This window comes from Vidua macroura, chromosome 6 (assembly GCF_024509145.1).
Source record: "Vidua macroura isolate BioBank_ID:100142 chromosome 6, ASM2450914v1, whole genome shotgun sequence".
Taxonomy (NCBI): Eukaryota; Metazoa; Chordata; class Aves; order Passeriformes; family Viduidae; genus Vidua; species Vidua macroura.
In genome coordinates this window covers 47,524,873-47,541,369 of record NC_071576.1, presented here as the reverse complement: position 1 = coordinate 47,541,369, position 16,497 = coordinate 47,524,873, and the positions used below count along the sequence as shown (strand labels likewise).

The 16,497-nt window shown below is 45.8% G+C and overlaps 1 protein-coding gene across 1 annotated transcript in view; it reads left to right on the top strand.

Annotated features, from left to right (window-relative positions):
* The window catches only part of PNPLA2 (patatin like phospholipase domain containing 2), a 28,806-nt gene that overhangs the window by 5,447 nt on the left and 6,862 nt on the right, over window positions 1-16,497 (top strand). Inside the window, exons 2-6 of the mRNA XM_053981483.1 lie at window positions 9,889-10,121; window positions 10,308-10,373; window positions 14,323-14,532; window positions 15,433-15,493; window positions 16,078-16,245. Coding sequence (XP_053837458.1) covers window positions 9,889-10,121; window positions 10,308-10,373; window positions 14,323-14,532; window positions 15,433-15,493; window positions 16,078-16,245 — 738 coding nt within the window. The remainder of the gene's footprint in view (window positions 1-9,888; window positions 10,122-10,307; window positions 10,374-14,322; window positions 14,533-15,432; window positions 15,494-16,077; window positions 16,246-16,497) is intronic.

Below are 16,497 nucleotides of genomic sequence, written 5' to 3'. Positions count from 1 at the left end.
ATGGTTACAGCACAGCTCTGCCTGCATGTCCAGTAGCTGGTGGTACTTGTTTCCTGTCTGTTGGGGGCGCTGTGTTACCTTCCAGTGCAGTGAGTTTGGAATTGTACTCAGATGTTGGGCCCCTGCTCACTGTGTTTCTTCATGTTTCTCTCTGTGTCCTCCATGAAGCACAGATTAAATGCTCCCTGGCTTGACTGGAGTGGATTTCCACCTCTTCTGTGCTTAGTTTCCACTGAACTTGAAGAGGACCATGGAAGGGCTGGAAATGGTAATTAGTCAGCATTCCTTCTTTCTGGAGATGGGAATGGGTGGGCCTTCTAATTACAGGACCTTTGCAAAAGCTCAGGAATCTTACTCCAAGGAGCAGTGTGAGTGGGTGACTCCTGTTCACCTTGCTCTTTGCAATATAAACCCTACTCGTGGCTGAATTCCAAAGTGGCCGCCACTTTTCCATTGAATTCTCTGCACTTCTACACTTTGTTGCCCAGCTCTAATACTTGTTCTGTTCCTTTCTGCTAAGTGTTCTTGGGACTGGAGGTGAAAGTCAGAATGTGTCTTCAGTTATGTGAGAGTCAGCAGAGCCTGTGTATATGTCTGTGCCTTGTCAAGAAAGCAGAGTGAGAGCTAGTGAAAAGGAGGGGTAGAGGAAATGATTCCATGTGGAAGGCCCTAAATAAGTCCATGTCCCTGGGAAAAGGCAAAATGTGTCCTTGAAGTGGTAAAGTCTGAGGCAGTAGAAAATCCCTTACAAGGAGCACATAGGAGAGAGGCAATTAGTGAGCCTGGGAGTGTAGAAATGTTGCTGGAGATTTTGTAGCCCTGCCATTTGTAGCCACAAAGGCCAGAGGATTGGAGGAGAGAGTTTTTGTCACTTGTGATACAGCTGCTTGTGGCAGGCCTGATTCTGTCCCTGAGGTTGTGCTGATCTGCAGTGCAGTGTGTTACATCAGGTGTGGGAGCTGGTAGCTTTATTTGAACCCAGGGCTTTGTGCTGCCCTCTGGCACTCTCCCAGAACTGAGCTGGTCGTGCTTTCTGGTACAGATAAAGCCAAATCCCTAATGATGACTTCTGCCTGAAAAGACCTTTGGAATCTGCAAGCTTCATGAAGTGTCTTCTGCCATTGTTTCCCAGGCTTTTAGCTATGCTGTGCCTGGAGGATTTCTTCTGAGAATAAACCATGCTCTTCCTCTTCATACACTAACGTTTGTTTGGATGGATATTGGTTTTGGAGGCCTTTTTTAGGCTTAGGATTTAAAGGATTGAATATCATTGTAGCATTGGAGGTTCTGGCAATCTCTGAGTTTGCCAGTCCTGTGGATTGTCTAGTTTAGCATCCTGAAATAGAGGAGGTGAACATCTGAGGGTGTAAATGAATCAGGAATTCCTTTACATATGTTAATTATAAGGACCAGTCTTGCTGGCTGCATTGAATGCAACTGATTCTGTGCTGGGCCTGTCAAAAAAAAAAAAAAAAAAAAAAAAAAAAAAAAAAAAAAAAAATTCCAGTGTATTATGGAGGCAGAGTGTGGATCCATGCCATAGTTATGCCATGCATGGAAAAACTTGGAGTCCTGTTTCAGAGTGGGCTGTCAGCACAAATTCAGAGATTTACATTGATTTATCTATCCTAGTGTTCTTACATAGCAGGATTGGTAAAATAATGTTTAAGGGAAGCATTTAACTACTAGCCATATTCTTGCACACAGAAGAGGTCGTGTCAAATGTTCATCTGAACATCCGTCTCTTGCTATTCCTGTGTGCTCAGCTCTGCAAGAAGGGTTGAGCAGAGGCTTTTCCCCTGCCAGGGTCCTTGCAACCCTCTGTGAGCAGCTCCTGTCCTGCTCACGCAGCTGTTTTCAGAACCTCAGTCATGTTTTGGCTGGGGGTCCCCTGCTGGTGTCTCTGGGAGAAAGGTAGCATCAGTTTCTAGATTTTCTTGCCTAACCTTGTGATCTGCCTGATGGTGCTCCAACAAAAGGAGAATCATTCTAGAGCAAAATGCCAACACCCCTTGCCAGAGGACTGCTTTGGAAACACAGCTGTTGATTCTCACTTCCCTGCTGGAGTCTGCCGTGCTTATGCCAGGGCCAGTGTGGAAGAGTTTGGGATGTAAGGTGACACTTGACCTGCCTGAGAAGGGAGCACAAAGCGGGCCCAGCAGGCAGTGCGCTCACAAGTGCACAGGGAGGGGCTTGGCGTGGATTGGAGCTGTTGATGAGTCTTGTGAGCATGAGAGCTGGCATGCAGGCTGAGAGCCAGTGGAGGGTGTCAGGGCTGTTCCTCTCATCTGTATTAGGGTTTTAACAGTCACACAAGTGTACAGTGGAAAGGACAGGGAGAAAGGCTGCTGTGCAACAGAGCATGTCTCTGGTATTGTCTCTGAGCATGAAACAATTGCCACCTGGAAGCCCACAGGAAAGCTTTCTGCAGGGCTTAGGCTGATAGCTACCAAAAGCCACCACTTCTGCCTCTGTTCAGACCAGAGAAGAAAGGTAATTTCTCATTACAACATGGGTTTTGGTCTGTTTCTCCCCTCCACTAGCTTTCTCTGGATGAGTACTTGTTTTTGAAAAAATTGCTTCAAACTCAGTATTACCTGGTCCAAAGTGAGCAGCAAGGATGTGAGCTGCACCTTGTTTAGTCTGTGAATACCCTTTTCATGTCATCCCATGCTGCCTGAATTGCACTATAGCATTGATGGGGATTGATGCATGGATGAAGATGGACCATGGCTTTCAGTTCAGCTTGCCTGGGGTCCTGAGCAGCTTTTCCTTTTCATGCACTGTAATGTAATTTAATTTCTCTAATGCTATGAACAGAAATGCAGCATTAAGCCTCATATTAGGGCATTACAGCGGAGAAAGATTAGGCTGGTGGGTATTGCTGTTGTGGTTGTGACAGAGCAATCCTGGCTGGCTGCTGAGCTGCCTCCTGGCCTTCCTACTGATTGTTTCACAGCGGCAGCTGTGCTGTTTTCGAGTTTGTGTTGCAAAAATAAGCGCTCCTGTCCTGACTGCAGAAACAAAGCAAGTCTCAGCTTGCAGAAGAGCAGTTCTAGTGAGGCTTTGGTGTGCCAGCACTTCATCAAGTCCAGTGCAAAAGTTTAGCTAGAGACATCATCAAGCCTGTGAGTTCTTATGCCTGCTCTCCCTGTTTGCTTCTGTAAAAAGCAGAACAATGGGCCTTAAGGTGAGGTATGAGTGGTGCATCTGCACATGGGCTTGCAGGAGGGTCCTACCCTGCAGGTACCAGCTGATGGATGGTCATGTGGCAGTCACTGTGGCTGCCTCGTGAGCTGCTCTGTGCAAGAGGTAAAAACCCTGGCAACTTAAAAGCAGATCTTCATCTTATGTTCCTCATATTTAGCATGTGGCAATAGTTCTGGTTCATCTGTTAACTGGTATCTGGAGCACACTAACCATATCTTTTGGCTCAAATGGGAAAAATGTCTCCTTTTGGTTTGGCTTTATTTAAACAGATAATATGATTGACAGCTTTTTCTTTTTTTCCCCAAGTTGAAATAGAAAAGCAAACATCTTGGGACAAACATGTTAAGAGGGAGGCTTCTGGTTCTGAAGCAATTGCATATGATCTGAATTTACGTAGCCCTCCTGCTGCACAATCTGTCTTGGGCCAAACATTTTGTGTATGGTCTAAGCAATGCTGAGCGTGAAGAATCTGAACCAGAAGGTAGTGTGGGCTGAGACCTTCTTTTAGCATCTGCCTCTGGCTGCAAGAGCTGGCCTTACTTGAAAAGCTGTCTCTTTCTCTTGGTGTTTGCACTTGCCCTACCTGTGAGGTCAGAATAGGTGTTGCTGACTCTAGTCTAACAGGGATCCCTAGGAGTTGCTCCAGTAGGGTGTCAGTGCCTCTTATTCCAGAGCAAAGGGGAAGAAACACCATTATGTACAGCTGGTGGCCAAGCTTTCCAAGAACTCAGCTTTACAAAATTGTTTGTTTGTTGAGCTCTGAGGTTAAATCCCTGCACAGAGCCCCTGATCTTGCCACAGGGAACAGCTGGTCAAGCAGTAGGACTGTCTGCAAACTGAGTGGGTGTGGTTGTGAGGGGAGTTGTGTTTACTTCCTAGGTATCACCAAAAATAAAAAGAAAAGTTTCCTTCCCGTATCTCTTATCTGGAGCCAAGTGAGCTGAACTGTTTCTTACCTGTTAGCAAAATAGTTGGAGAGGAGGATTGAGTGAAGACCTTAAATAAAATTAAAAATATACATCAGAATAACAAAAATTAGGGAAGTCGCAGAGAAACAGCTTGTTTTGGTACATGGTGTTTCTCAATCAAATGGGCTTACAGGAAGATGTGCACAGATGAGAAAAGAGTTGGTGCTTTTGAAGACTTCACTGCTAGCAGCCATCCCCTAGCCTTAAATGTTTGAAAATGGGTGTTTTTTATTTGTGTCAAATAGCAGCAGTTTTACAACTTCTGGCCAGTGAGGGATATGCTTTCCACAGCCAGTGCTTTTAGGTGTCTGTCCAGGATTTCAGATGGAAATTAAAGAGCTGTCACCAGTAATGGGGTACAGCTATCATCTGAACATGTCTAATAAGGGCCGGTTGTAAAACATCACTCTTTATTTCCTGCTGACATGGATTTGTCTTTGGAGCCCCCTTTGACATGTCTTCAGGCCTCTCAGATGGACCCTCAGGGAACATCTTGGGTTAAGTTCCCATTCAGGACAAGTTGGCCTTTGTTTAGCTTGGCTGAAATGTTGGTTGGTTTTTGCTCTCTTGGGAAAATAAGTGGAAATGAGGTTGCTTCAGCACGAGTGTGGAAAGTGGAACAGAAGTCTACCCAAGCAGTGGAATCTTTCACAAACTGAGGTCATTGCCCACAAGAATTGGGGCTGTTCTTGGGTCACTGGCACATTGCTGTGCACTGCTCCTTGGGATGAACAAACGGGTGTTTTATGATGATCTGAGCTACCCATGAGGAAACATCCAATAATGTTCTCTGTTAATTATTTTCTAGATGTCAGTTTGAAAACTTTTGTTTTGGTCCCTCTTGTTTATAGCTTTGTGGGTTTCTTTTGGGCTGGTGACAGGAGTGTGTTGCAATTAGGACTATATCATCTCCTGGGAGAGGCCAGGCAGGAAAACATGTGCATTGCTTATTCTCAGTACTTAGAAAAGAAGCAAGTACAGGAGCTGTGCATGCTGAGCTCGAGCAGCTTAAGGATTTGTGCCCTGGGAAGAACATGGAACAGCTCTCCTGAAACCTCTGCTCATTGTCAGAGACTGACTTTTAGCTCTTCCACATATGTGGCACAGAACAGCTGAAATAGCAAGAGACGGGCAACCGAGATAAATTAATGTTGGGGAAGATCATGCTAATAAATTCCTTATGACTCATCCTATTCCTAAATTTTCTTCCAGACTGGGATCTACCAGTAGGTTAATGACAATTCCAGCAGTGTTCAGCAACCAGCTGCATTGAAAACAAAGTGTGAAAATTTTAGCTGGGGACTCTTAAAAGGGACATCTGTGCTGAATATCACACAAACAGAGAACAGAGAGCTGAGCAGAACTTAAGAAGTTCTGGAATGAGGTCCCTGGTTATAGTACACAGGGCTGGCAGGACTCCTGTACTGAAAATCTTACATCAGAATAGCTTGGTCATGTGATCCCAAACTAACAAGGCATAGGGCTGTCCAGGGCCTGGGGGAATAGCAAAAGTACCTGTGCTTCCTTCTGATAGTTGGCTTCCTTTCAAAGCTGTTGGTGTGTTGGGCCAGTTGGAGCCTTAGCTGTGTAATGGCAATGAGGGAGGAGAGTTGCTGATGTGTAGGAAGGAGTCAATTTATTGGTGTTGAATGAGAAGCAGGTTTAGTGAGGATCTGCATTTTCCTGCCTGCCCCACTAGTCCAGGCAAGTTATGGCATCTGCACTCTGGGGTGTGACCTCTCTGTGCTTCCTGCCAGCAGGGACAGAGTGCTGCCCCTACATCCACAGCTTTCTGTGCTGTCCTTTGCTCTCCATCCCTGCTGGAGAACTTTTCCTTTAAGTTTCCATCCTATTTACTGTTGCACTAGGCATGGAGAGAGTGGGAATGTCCCTGGCACAGGTGATCTTTGTGCTGACACAGAGCTCTTCCAGAGGGACCTGCAGTGTCATGGGTGAGCTGCAGGCTTGAATATTCAGAATGCCCTTTCCCCTATTTAGCTTGCTCTGCTCCTATTTTTGTCTGTGTCTTAGGCACTTTTTTCCATTTTAAATACTTCATGGGTCATCTGTGATTTTACTGGCTGGCAAATAGATACCGATGTGGTCTAACAGGAGACCATCATGGCACCCTTGGTGCCAAAGCCCTGCTGCTGCAGATGTGGGTCTGAAGAAACTCTTCTTCTCCGCTTGTCACCCATCCTGTCGTGCAGTGTTTAAGCTTTGCGATGGTCCTCGTCCTCATGCACTGCACAGGTTTGGAGTAGCTTTTCTGTTTCACCCCAGAGCCCTTAGGAGCAGTTAAGGGTTTTCCCAACTGCCTGGCTAACAGTTTTAGGTGATCCATCTTCAGCTCTGCTGTCCCAGAGGCAGAGTAACAGCAGGCTGCTCTGCTGGGGTGTTTGTTATAAATAGCACATGCTGCTTGAATGCTTTTCAGGTTAGAGTTTATGGGATGCCAGGCACTACAGACTCAGTTACTGGGTTATTTTGGAGTTGAGCATGACTGATAGAGATGAAAGTCAGTTGTTAAAGGGAACACTCTAACCCTGTGTCAATAAGCTAATGTGAAGCTGGATTGATATAGCTTAAAAATGAAGTGTGAGCTAGCAGCTGCCTTCAGGCTTTTCCCATGGGTGCCACTACCTTGCCCCTTGTAGCCACTGTAGATGACAAATCAGCAGAGTAGGGAGCAGATGACCTCTCTTTTCTGGCAAGAGACATGTTAGGGTGTTTCAGGACGCAACTGTGTGATGCTCCTTTACGTCATCACAGCCGAAATTTAGATAAGGACAATAGCCCTGCAGTACTTGGGTTTATGTATAACAACACCCAGTGGGGCAATGATAGGGGTGAGGGTAAAGGGGAATGTTGGTTTTCCAATGAAAATGAAATATTCTGCATATATTAATACAACATTTTTGAGGAATATTGGCTTAGTAAATCTGTATAGGGAAAGGTGTTGAATTAATTGGTGTAAGAATGAAATGTTTTCACAGCAAATACTGCTAACTATTAGGGATTGCTTCTGCCCCGTGGTATGTACTTCAATAAGGAAATATAAATTTAATTCACCTTTTTCACATGACTCTGTGTTCTGTATCACTAGATCCATAAAAACAATGAGAAGCTTTCCTAAGGGCTGCATTTGGCACTGGACTAGTCCTAGAAATAATAAAGAGCTGTTGGCTGACGCCTGTAGGAGTTGTCTCTCTTGACCGCCTCTAATTCAGCTGCTTCCTCTGATGGACTGCAAACAGAATTTGAGCCGGTTTTCCTGGAATAGCACTTCTGGTAGTAACAGGATTAAAACACTGTCACTTCTTTTCTCTCCTCCCAAATATATTTCCAAGAGGACTTGCCATCTGTCATGGATCTTGCTACATAAATGTGGCTTCTTTGGCTGACCCCTCAGCAGGCCTTATTTCCCAGAAAGCTGCAGGTCACCCTGTGCCCATGCCTTCCCACAGAGCAATTCCACATCCAGCTTTGGTGCAAGTGATTCAGTGAGTCCAACAGAATCACAGATATCTTTAAACACAACTGCCTCAAAGCTCCTGTGTGTACGCACACGTGTATAAAAGGAACCCAAAACAAAACAGAACAGGCAGCTGCAGCTCGGGGTTCCCCTCAAGTGCTGTTTCCTGGCATAGTCAGGACTTTGCTCTCCTATTTTTCTTAAAAAAAAAAACTCAAACCCCTTCCAGCTCACATTTTTGTTCAAACAGTCATAAGCTCCATTTGGTTGCAGTTGTTTTCAGTATTGCTGTCACATCTTTCTGCAAACTGAGATGCCAAGCCTGAAAGCATCGTTCCCTAAGCAAGCACCATCTGGATAATCCACACTCTCCTTAGCACAGCTTTTGCATACAGGGGTCTCCCCTCAGCTGCATGCTCAACACTCATCCCCACAATGGGGGTTTCAACCAAGTCAACAATTCCCTGCAAGGCATTCAGTGCAGAGGATTTTCCTTTATGGGGCCATGTGACTAAGGTGCTGGGCTGGGATTCCTAAAGTTTTTGCTTGATTGCAGTTTCTTTCAGTGTTTTTCCTCCCCTTGACAGACATGAAGGTGTCTTAGGGAGTGTTTTGAGTGCTAATGTCTCAGTGATTATAAAGTGTTTCTCTGTGGGGCTGACTTCTTCCACGTTGGGAAAGATGTTGAACCATGTGGCTACTATCTGAAACAAGCTGGGCTCAATGGCTTACTGCTAATTGAGTAAGATCAGAATTAGACTGCTAAACATTGCTCTAGGACAGAAGACTGGGATTACAGGGCTAAAAATTGCTTCAGAGGGAGAACTTTGGCTTTTCTGCTAAGTTGCTGCCTCACAGTGCCTAAAATCCTGACCTCAGCATCTCTGGCCATGTTCAGGGGTCCAGTTCTCTGCATGCTTGAGCTACTGGTGTTGGTGGGTTTCCTAAGCCTAGAATCACGTTTCCAGGCTGCATTGATGGAAAACATGTTGCTGGCACACGTGTATTGCAAAAGATTGGGATGTGTCAACATAGCATTGAGGGTTGTTGCTCTTATCTCCATTGTATTTATTAACCTGGGTCTAACTTGAGTTCTTTCATTCTACTGCCTTGTTTTTGCAATTGAGAAACTGAGTGGGAGAGCAAAATGAGGGGACTTCCAGTTGGCTTGAACAGGTAGTCTTTCGTCCTTTTCCAGGAAATGACCTTTAGTTTGATTGGAGAGGAGTTTTCATTTGTAAAAGCATGTATGTTCCTGACACTCCTTGGAATGCAGTGATTAGCTAGTACTTAGAGGAAATATTGTATCTCATCATGGCTGGATGTCTGTGGAGGCAGCAGTCAGTCAGTGTAAAGGGCAACATGCTGGATGCTGTAGTTTTGTATTTTTGTTTCCTTCCATCCTTTTTTCTTATTGGAGAGCTCTGATGTGCTTGCCAGATGGAACTCCTAGTGACTGAGATAATGGGCTTAGCAGATACCTTCCTTTTTGTGCAGCTGGGATGTCTCCTCTTCTCAAACCCAGCTGGGTCACTGTGTGAAAGGGTAAAGCAAGCATTCCTTCACTAGTCCTGCTTGCCATCAGGGCCTAGTTTAGTGCTGTGGAATTGGATATGGAAGGGATGGGATGCCAGAGGCTCTGCAGGAGGAACTAAGTCTCTGATTCCCTAATAGAGCATTAGTCCCTCTTGCTCACTTGAGATGTGGCTGACATTCACAGCAGAGTTGAGATCACTTAGCTGAAAAGCACCAGCTTTCCTGTTCTGACACTTCTGCTTACTGGCTGACAATTAATTTCCCTGTCAGGAAAGAGATGCTTACTAGAAAAGTTTTAGTGTAATATGTTTTGAAGTAGATTTATCCATAAGCTCAAACTGTTGAAGTATCAGCCTTGTTTTCTTTCTCAGTCTGTTTTCACCAGCCCTGCATTGGCCAATGCAGCAGGATCTAAAAAACAGTGTGAGGCCTTAGTCAGATGCACATGATCTTCCTTGACTTCATAAAACATAAATAAGAGGAGGGTGGTTCTTTGTGATGGGGGTGTGTGAGGACCAAGACAGCAAACTTCCATGATGTCTATAACATGCCCTCTAAATAACCTCTTGGGTTGAGCTGTGGATTAGCCAGTGGGGAGAAACCTCTGAAGAAACTGGGAATGAGGCTTTTCTGTGCCTAGTTTTGTAAAGGAGAAGACTGGTTTTGGTAGCATTTAATGGTGCATTTGTCTTGTTGCAGGTGAGGCCGGCGCCAGCATTATTCGGGTATCAAAAGAAGCCCGGAAGAGGTTCTTGGGCCCTCTCCACCCCTCTTTCAACTTGGTGAAAACCATTCGGATGTCCCTGTCCAAGGTGGTGCCAGAGAATGGGCATGAGGTTGCAGCAGGACGTTTGGGTATTTCCCTGACACGGGTCTCTGATGGAGAAAATGTGATACTGTCAGACTTCAATTCCAAGGAGGAACTGATCCAGGTGAATGGACTCTTACTGCAGAGGGCTGGGCAGGAACTACACGCAGTTCTGTTTTGCCTTGGTCTCCAAATGTCCTTAGTACTGGAGTATAATTGTCAGCACATGCCAGCATGGTGTTCTGAGAACAGTAATAGTTTCAGTAGGCTTTGATCTGATTCTTAGATTCTGGATCTCTTTCTCCTTCAGGCCTGTATCTGCAGTACCTTTATCCCTGTCTACTGTGGGCTGATACCTCCAACCTTGCGTGGAGTGGTAAGTAAGATTCTAAGATGGTCCTTCATTAAATTACATACTAATGAGTAAGTTTTGACAATGTTATTGCATGCCTGCTGGCAGCATTTATCTGAAGAGACACAAGAAATTCCCAAATAAACAACTTCCAGCAGTGGATAGGCCTTCCTTCCACTGCTGCTCACAGTTGCCTATAAATATCCCGAAGACCAGTGGATTTAACATATAGTAATACATACAGTCTGGGGAAGGGCTGGCTGACTTAGAGTGTTCTCATGGCTGCATGGTACAACACTTTCCATCACTGAGGCTCCAGCTGTCTGCATGTGGAAAGAAGTTCGGCTCAGGATAAAAGTGATGAGTGTAGTCCCTCTCCCATGTGCCTGACACTTTCTGCAGGGTTTTAACTAGTGGTGTGGATACTGGCCTTCTTTTCCATGGAGTTCTTCCTGTACTTTCTCTGACAATAATGCTCTGCTGCACACCAGAGCTTTCTTTAAATTGTGTCCAAGAGCAATTATCCCTCTGTGTTGGCATGTTAGAAATGAAAGCTGTGCAGAGCTGCAGCATTTCTGGATATTGCAGTCATGCTTTAAGGGTCTCCTGGTTGAGCTTGGCCTCCCTTGTGCTACACAGGTTAATGAACACATTAAAAGACAGGGGTTTTGCAAACTACACAGTCAAAAGTGAGAGGAAGAACTGTTATAAAATATGTGCCCTGATTTACCATAAGTGATCTGTCCAAAGTGCCTCTGTCTGTCAGAGCACAGCATCAAATCTGCTCTGATTACTACCTGTGTCCTAAAAGTGAGGTCAGTTTTGCTCCTACATAATACACACCTGGGCTGGTTTTGTCTTGTGCAAGCATGTTGGTCAGGGAAATGACCTGGAGGAGATGTCCAGTGTTATCCAGCCCTTCAGAGAAGTGACAGAATCAGTAATGGTTTGGTATTTGCTCAGCAGCTGCAGCCAGGGCTTTTTCCCTTCAGCTGGTGGGACCATAGCAGTGGCTCTTGCCTTATACCTCTTTAGGGCTAATTAAGGTCAGTGTGCATCAGGAAAAAATCTCACAATTCCAAAACTGTGTACAACATCAGGGTTTCTGGAATGTGCAGCTGCCCTGGCACACTGAGGGATAACTTCTCATGGGAAAAGGTGGGGAAGAAATATGAGATGAGGAAATTTAATTCCTACCTCTTCCCCAGAAAAGCATGGCTCTGAAGGGGGATTGCAGATGAGGTAAGAGGTTAAATTGGGTTGGGTATGAGCTTGGGAAATGGTTTTGAAAATGAATGCATGCTTCCTAGCATGCCTGTGGTGACTGTATTTGCCACAGAATAAACTGACAGGCCTGGCACAAGGCAATGTCTTTTCAAGGCAATGTTTCTGTGTGCAAGGTGCAAAATCTATCTTTTGCCTTCCTCCTAAATTTTTTCCAGTGTTCACTTCTCTGAGATCTGGTAGTCTCATGGAGTGGATGATGGAGATGGGCAGGGGAATTTAAAAAACCCTAAACACTTAAACATTGAGAAATCAAAAAGTTGGTAACTGACCTGGCAACACAGACAATAGTTGTGAATTGTCTGCAGCATGTGGGTGAGATGAATCCCTGGCAAAGGTCACAAAGCTGATTGTCAAATCATGGTTGTGAGGGACCCTGTGCACAGGAGAACATGATAAAGGAGTGGAAGTGGTCACCCCAGTCTGAGCCATCCCCTAAAGTTGCTGCTGCTTGTGCCTGCAGGCAGCTGGTGGTTCCAGCCTGTGGCTTTGGGCTGTTCTGGGCTTTGCAGGAGGCTGGAGAGCGGTTACACTTAGGTTACTGGAGATTCAAGCAAATCCAAAGAAGTGGCAGCTGAGCTTTACTGAGGAATGTTAATCAGCATTGCTTGGAAGCAGTAGACCAGAGAGTGGGGTGTGCAGGTGTACTCCTGGATTTCTATGGAGTCAGAAGGCTTTGCCTGTCATCTCTGTTGCAGTTGAGCCTTTTTTTTTTAATGGCATTTGTGCAGTCATGCTGCCACCCTCAGGGAAATGTGTCTTCTGCATCCTTACTGCAAAACTAGTGTTGTCCAGTGCTAAAGCTTACCTCCTTTTTTTTTTTAAACAAAGTGCATGCTGCCTGCTTTGCTCTTCTGGTCCCACTCAGCATTCTGGAATCTCATCCTTGCAAAAGGAGTCAGGCAGATGTCTCCAACTCTAGCTGTGCCTAGTCTGGCTCTCAGTGGAGTAGCTTTGGGAAGAGGATGACAATGGCATTTTGCTGTGGTTGCTTTAGGCTTAGGGAACACTGATGCCCACTTTAAATGGGAGAGAGGGTTCCATTGATTGTTGGCATCTCTGTTATCAGAAAACATCTTGTGAGCAAGATGAGTTACTGATCTGAGAGGATGTACTTACCCTTGAGTTTAATCTATCCTGTCCTTACACTTCCTTCACTATCCAAATTCAGGTGGTGTAGGAGTCTCTAAGTGCCTCTCTTGACACAGTGTTTGGCGAGCAAGGGATGCCATGAGGGTAAAATGTCCTGTGCTCTGAGTTTGGGCTGCTGTACCTACAACTGTAATCACAAGCTGTCTCCTGTGAAGCTGTAGGCTCTATGCAAAGGTAGCCCTGAGGTTTAGTTCGCCTCCCAAGAAGGGAATGTGCAGTCCATGCTGACCCTGTTGCATCAATGGCATCTGGCTTGCTATAGCTGAATTCAATTTTTTTCAGCCCATGAACTGTTCAGGCTCAGAAAAGCTGCTTGAGGTCTCTCTCTTGTCTGTCATCCAGAGCAAGAGAGAACAAAGTGCAAAGCACCCTCCAGGCAACACATCCGATGTTTTCCTAGGCATTGTGCAACAAAAGAGCAATGGTGGCGGTCAGTCTGCCTGTGAGACAAGACAAAGCAAGATGCAGAATGGAGCACCTTCTCCTTCAATCAGTGTTTCTGTGCTCTGCCTCAGGGTTTAGCCTCTACTGGCTCAGCTTCTCACCCAGCAGAGCTCTGAAAGATGTTTAGAGCTGCTACTTGTGGGGCTGCATAGCCCCTGAATCATGATTTGTGTTCGGGTAGGAAGGAAACAGATCCAGGCTTGCAGGATCAACCCTGATATGAAACCAGCAGAATTCTTCTTTAACTGAGGTTCACAAGAGCTGGAATTGTTGTTCTGCAAAGACCCCCAGCTTCCTTCTCTTTTGGCATGACCGACATCCTTTTCCTGTTATCTTTTGCATGTTGCTTACTCTGCCAAAACCTGTGATAAGGGATTGTCTTGCTCAGCTCCTTATGCAATTACAGTATCCAGTGAATGTTTTGAGAACATATTATTGGGGTTGCCCTTCCTGCAAGGGTAAAAAATGTGTTTATGGTACAGAAGTACAGAACATTCTCTGATAAGAGGGTGCCTGTTAAGAGCAAAACCAGAAGTCCCTTGTGCTCTGTTATCACACCAGAGCAAGTGGATTCCCAATGTGTATGCATGTGTTGGGATTGCTGCTTGGTAAGCCCACTAGCGACAAATCAGCTGGTTTTACTCATAGGTAACAAACCTTCTGCCAGTGGGGACTTGTGTCTGAGCTTATTCATTTTGAACACAAGTGAAAAATGGCACAATGTCACAGTGTGACAGCTTAGATCAGTGCTAATTTACACTGCATGTGGTTGTTGGTGTGTATTACTGTTTAATTGGACAGCAGTCAGACTGCATAGGAGATGTCAGTCAGCAGTCACACAAGTGAATGTGCCTTTCTTACTGAACATTTGTAAGCAGCACACTCAAGCAATAAAAAACACATAGCAAAAGGAGTTGTTATAAACAACATAGCTGCACTATTACTGGATTTTATTCCTCCAATGCTGGGGTGCTGGGGTATGTGTTCCATTCTCTTCCCAAGTTGTTGGCACAAACAGGAAGAGGGACATGGAGTAAAATAGCTCCTTGATCAGTTGTGAGAATGAAGATTGCTGCATTTGTCTTGATTTCAGAGATATGTTGATGGAGGGATTTCTGACAATTTGCCCCAATATGAGCTGAAGAACACAATCACAGTGTCTCCTTTCTCGGGAGAGAGTGATATCTGCCCACGGGACAGTTCCACAAATATGCACGAGCTGAGAGTCACCAATACGAGCATCCAGTTCAACCTCCGCAACCTCTACCGCCTCTCAAAGGCCCTGTTTCCTCCGGAGCCACAGGTGAGTTTCCTGGTCACACCAAACTTGGGGACCACAGATCTTGGGCACTGGCTATACTGTGTGCACTTTGGCAGGAGAAGATTGCAGACACTGTTAGTTTTGTATCTCGTGCTTTGTCTTGAATCTTGACATTATCAGCCCAGTGAGTTGCTAAACCTTGAGCACCTGCACAAGGGTTTGTCTTCATTTTCTACTTGAATATCTGGAATTCAGGTGGTAGCAGTTGCTTGGACAGCATTCCTATGGTGCTCTCTCTAGAGTAGTCTTTGCCTGGAAATTAGGCTCACTGTAAACAAAGATGTATTGACCATCAGAACCAATGCGCACTTCAGTGTGTTAAGGTAAGGATGGAGCTGCCAGTATGAAGCCTTTCTACTATATCAGTGTAGCAAGTGACACTGCAAACGTTGTGTACTTCTGAGAAGATGCAAGTGCCAGATAGCCCTGACATTTGGACGTAATAAGCATGCATTCATGTGCTGAATGAGTTGGGCAAGTTTTTTCCCACCCCCTCTCTAGTCTTAGCTGGCTATATCTGCAAACACAATGGCCCTTCCTGGCACCTGCAGGGAAGTATTCTGGGCTGCTTGTCAGAGTGACTGCCTGAAGGATGCCCACAGCAGCATCAGCTGTTGTTGGGGCAGTGAGGTAGCTGCAACTCTGTGCCCCCACTTAAGTAGGATTCTAGGTGTCCCTTCCAATCTAAATTGTCCTGTGATTCCCATAGCCAATGTATTAATGCTATACCTCCCATTCCTGCTCAAAGCCTGAGCAAGGCTAGCAAGAATGAAACTTGTTCTTGGGATAGCTCAGGAGTCAGGAGAATTCCTCTGAAGCCAACATTGTGGTAGGTATTTGCTCAGCCAGTTTCACATGAAACTTTCCTTCCTCTGCCCACAGGTGCTGCGGGATATGTGCAAGCAGGGCTATCGAGATGCATTGCACTTCCTGAAGAAGAATGGTAAGGCACTGGCTATTTCTACGGTGCACTGATTTGTCTGTTCTGTGCCACAGTTGGTGCCTTGGCTTTGAGAGTAGTTGATGGTGCATATGAAAGGAGGAAAGGAAGAACTGAACTGTCCCTCATATACTAGGGTATGGAATAATCTTCAATGAGTCTTGCCCTTCAGGAAGGAGAGGTGGAGTGGTGACCTTTGCAGTTACCAACACAGTTGCTGGGCAGCAGTGCCATTTGGACCTCCTACAGACACCCTGCTGCTCTCCGTGCGCAGCTGAGTCTGTGTGGTGCTGCCCTCAGGGCCCCAGTGCCAGACACTTGGGCGCTGCTCTCCTGCGTCCAGCGGCTGCAGCGCTGGGTGTGCGCTTGCTGCCACCTCGTGTCCGGGATAACTGGGATTGCACCGCAGGTGGGAAATCTTGCCTGCAAGATGGGTGACTGGCAGATTATAGCAACAAAACTCTGCAAAACAGCAGCCTGCGGAACTTAAAAGGGACCTGAGGGGAGTTAGGCTGAAGCAAGGACTGACACTCTAAAGGCAGGGCAGCTGGTTCGTGTCATCCTTACAGTATAACTTCTCTTCTCAGGTCTCCTTCATCGTCCAAGTCCTGCCCGTCCTCTCCTTGCCATAGAAGCACCTCCAGGAGAGAAGAAAGAGGAAGAAACAGAAGCTGAGGACCAACTAGAGGACAACACTGCCCTTGCTGTTGTTGAAGAGCATATCTTTGAACACTTGCCTCCCAGACTGAACCAAGGTATGATTCAAAGGGAGAGATCAGAGGTAATCTTCCTGTGCTGCCTGGTCTGCCTCAGAAGATTACTGGGATGTGTGGTTATTGTGTATAGCTGGGGTTGGTCATGCCCAGGGACTGAAATGACACCTGCTGAAGGTTAGATGGATTGGAGGTCTCAGATAAAGTTGTGGCTCATACTGGACTGAGAGAAGTTGATTCATTTGACAGTGTTCTACGTGGTAAGGAGAGGGTCTTGCTGCTCACTCCTTTAGA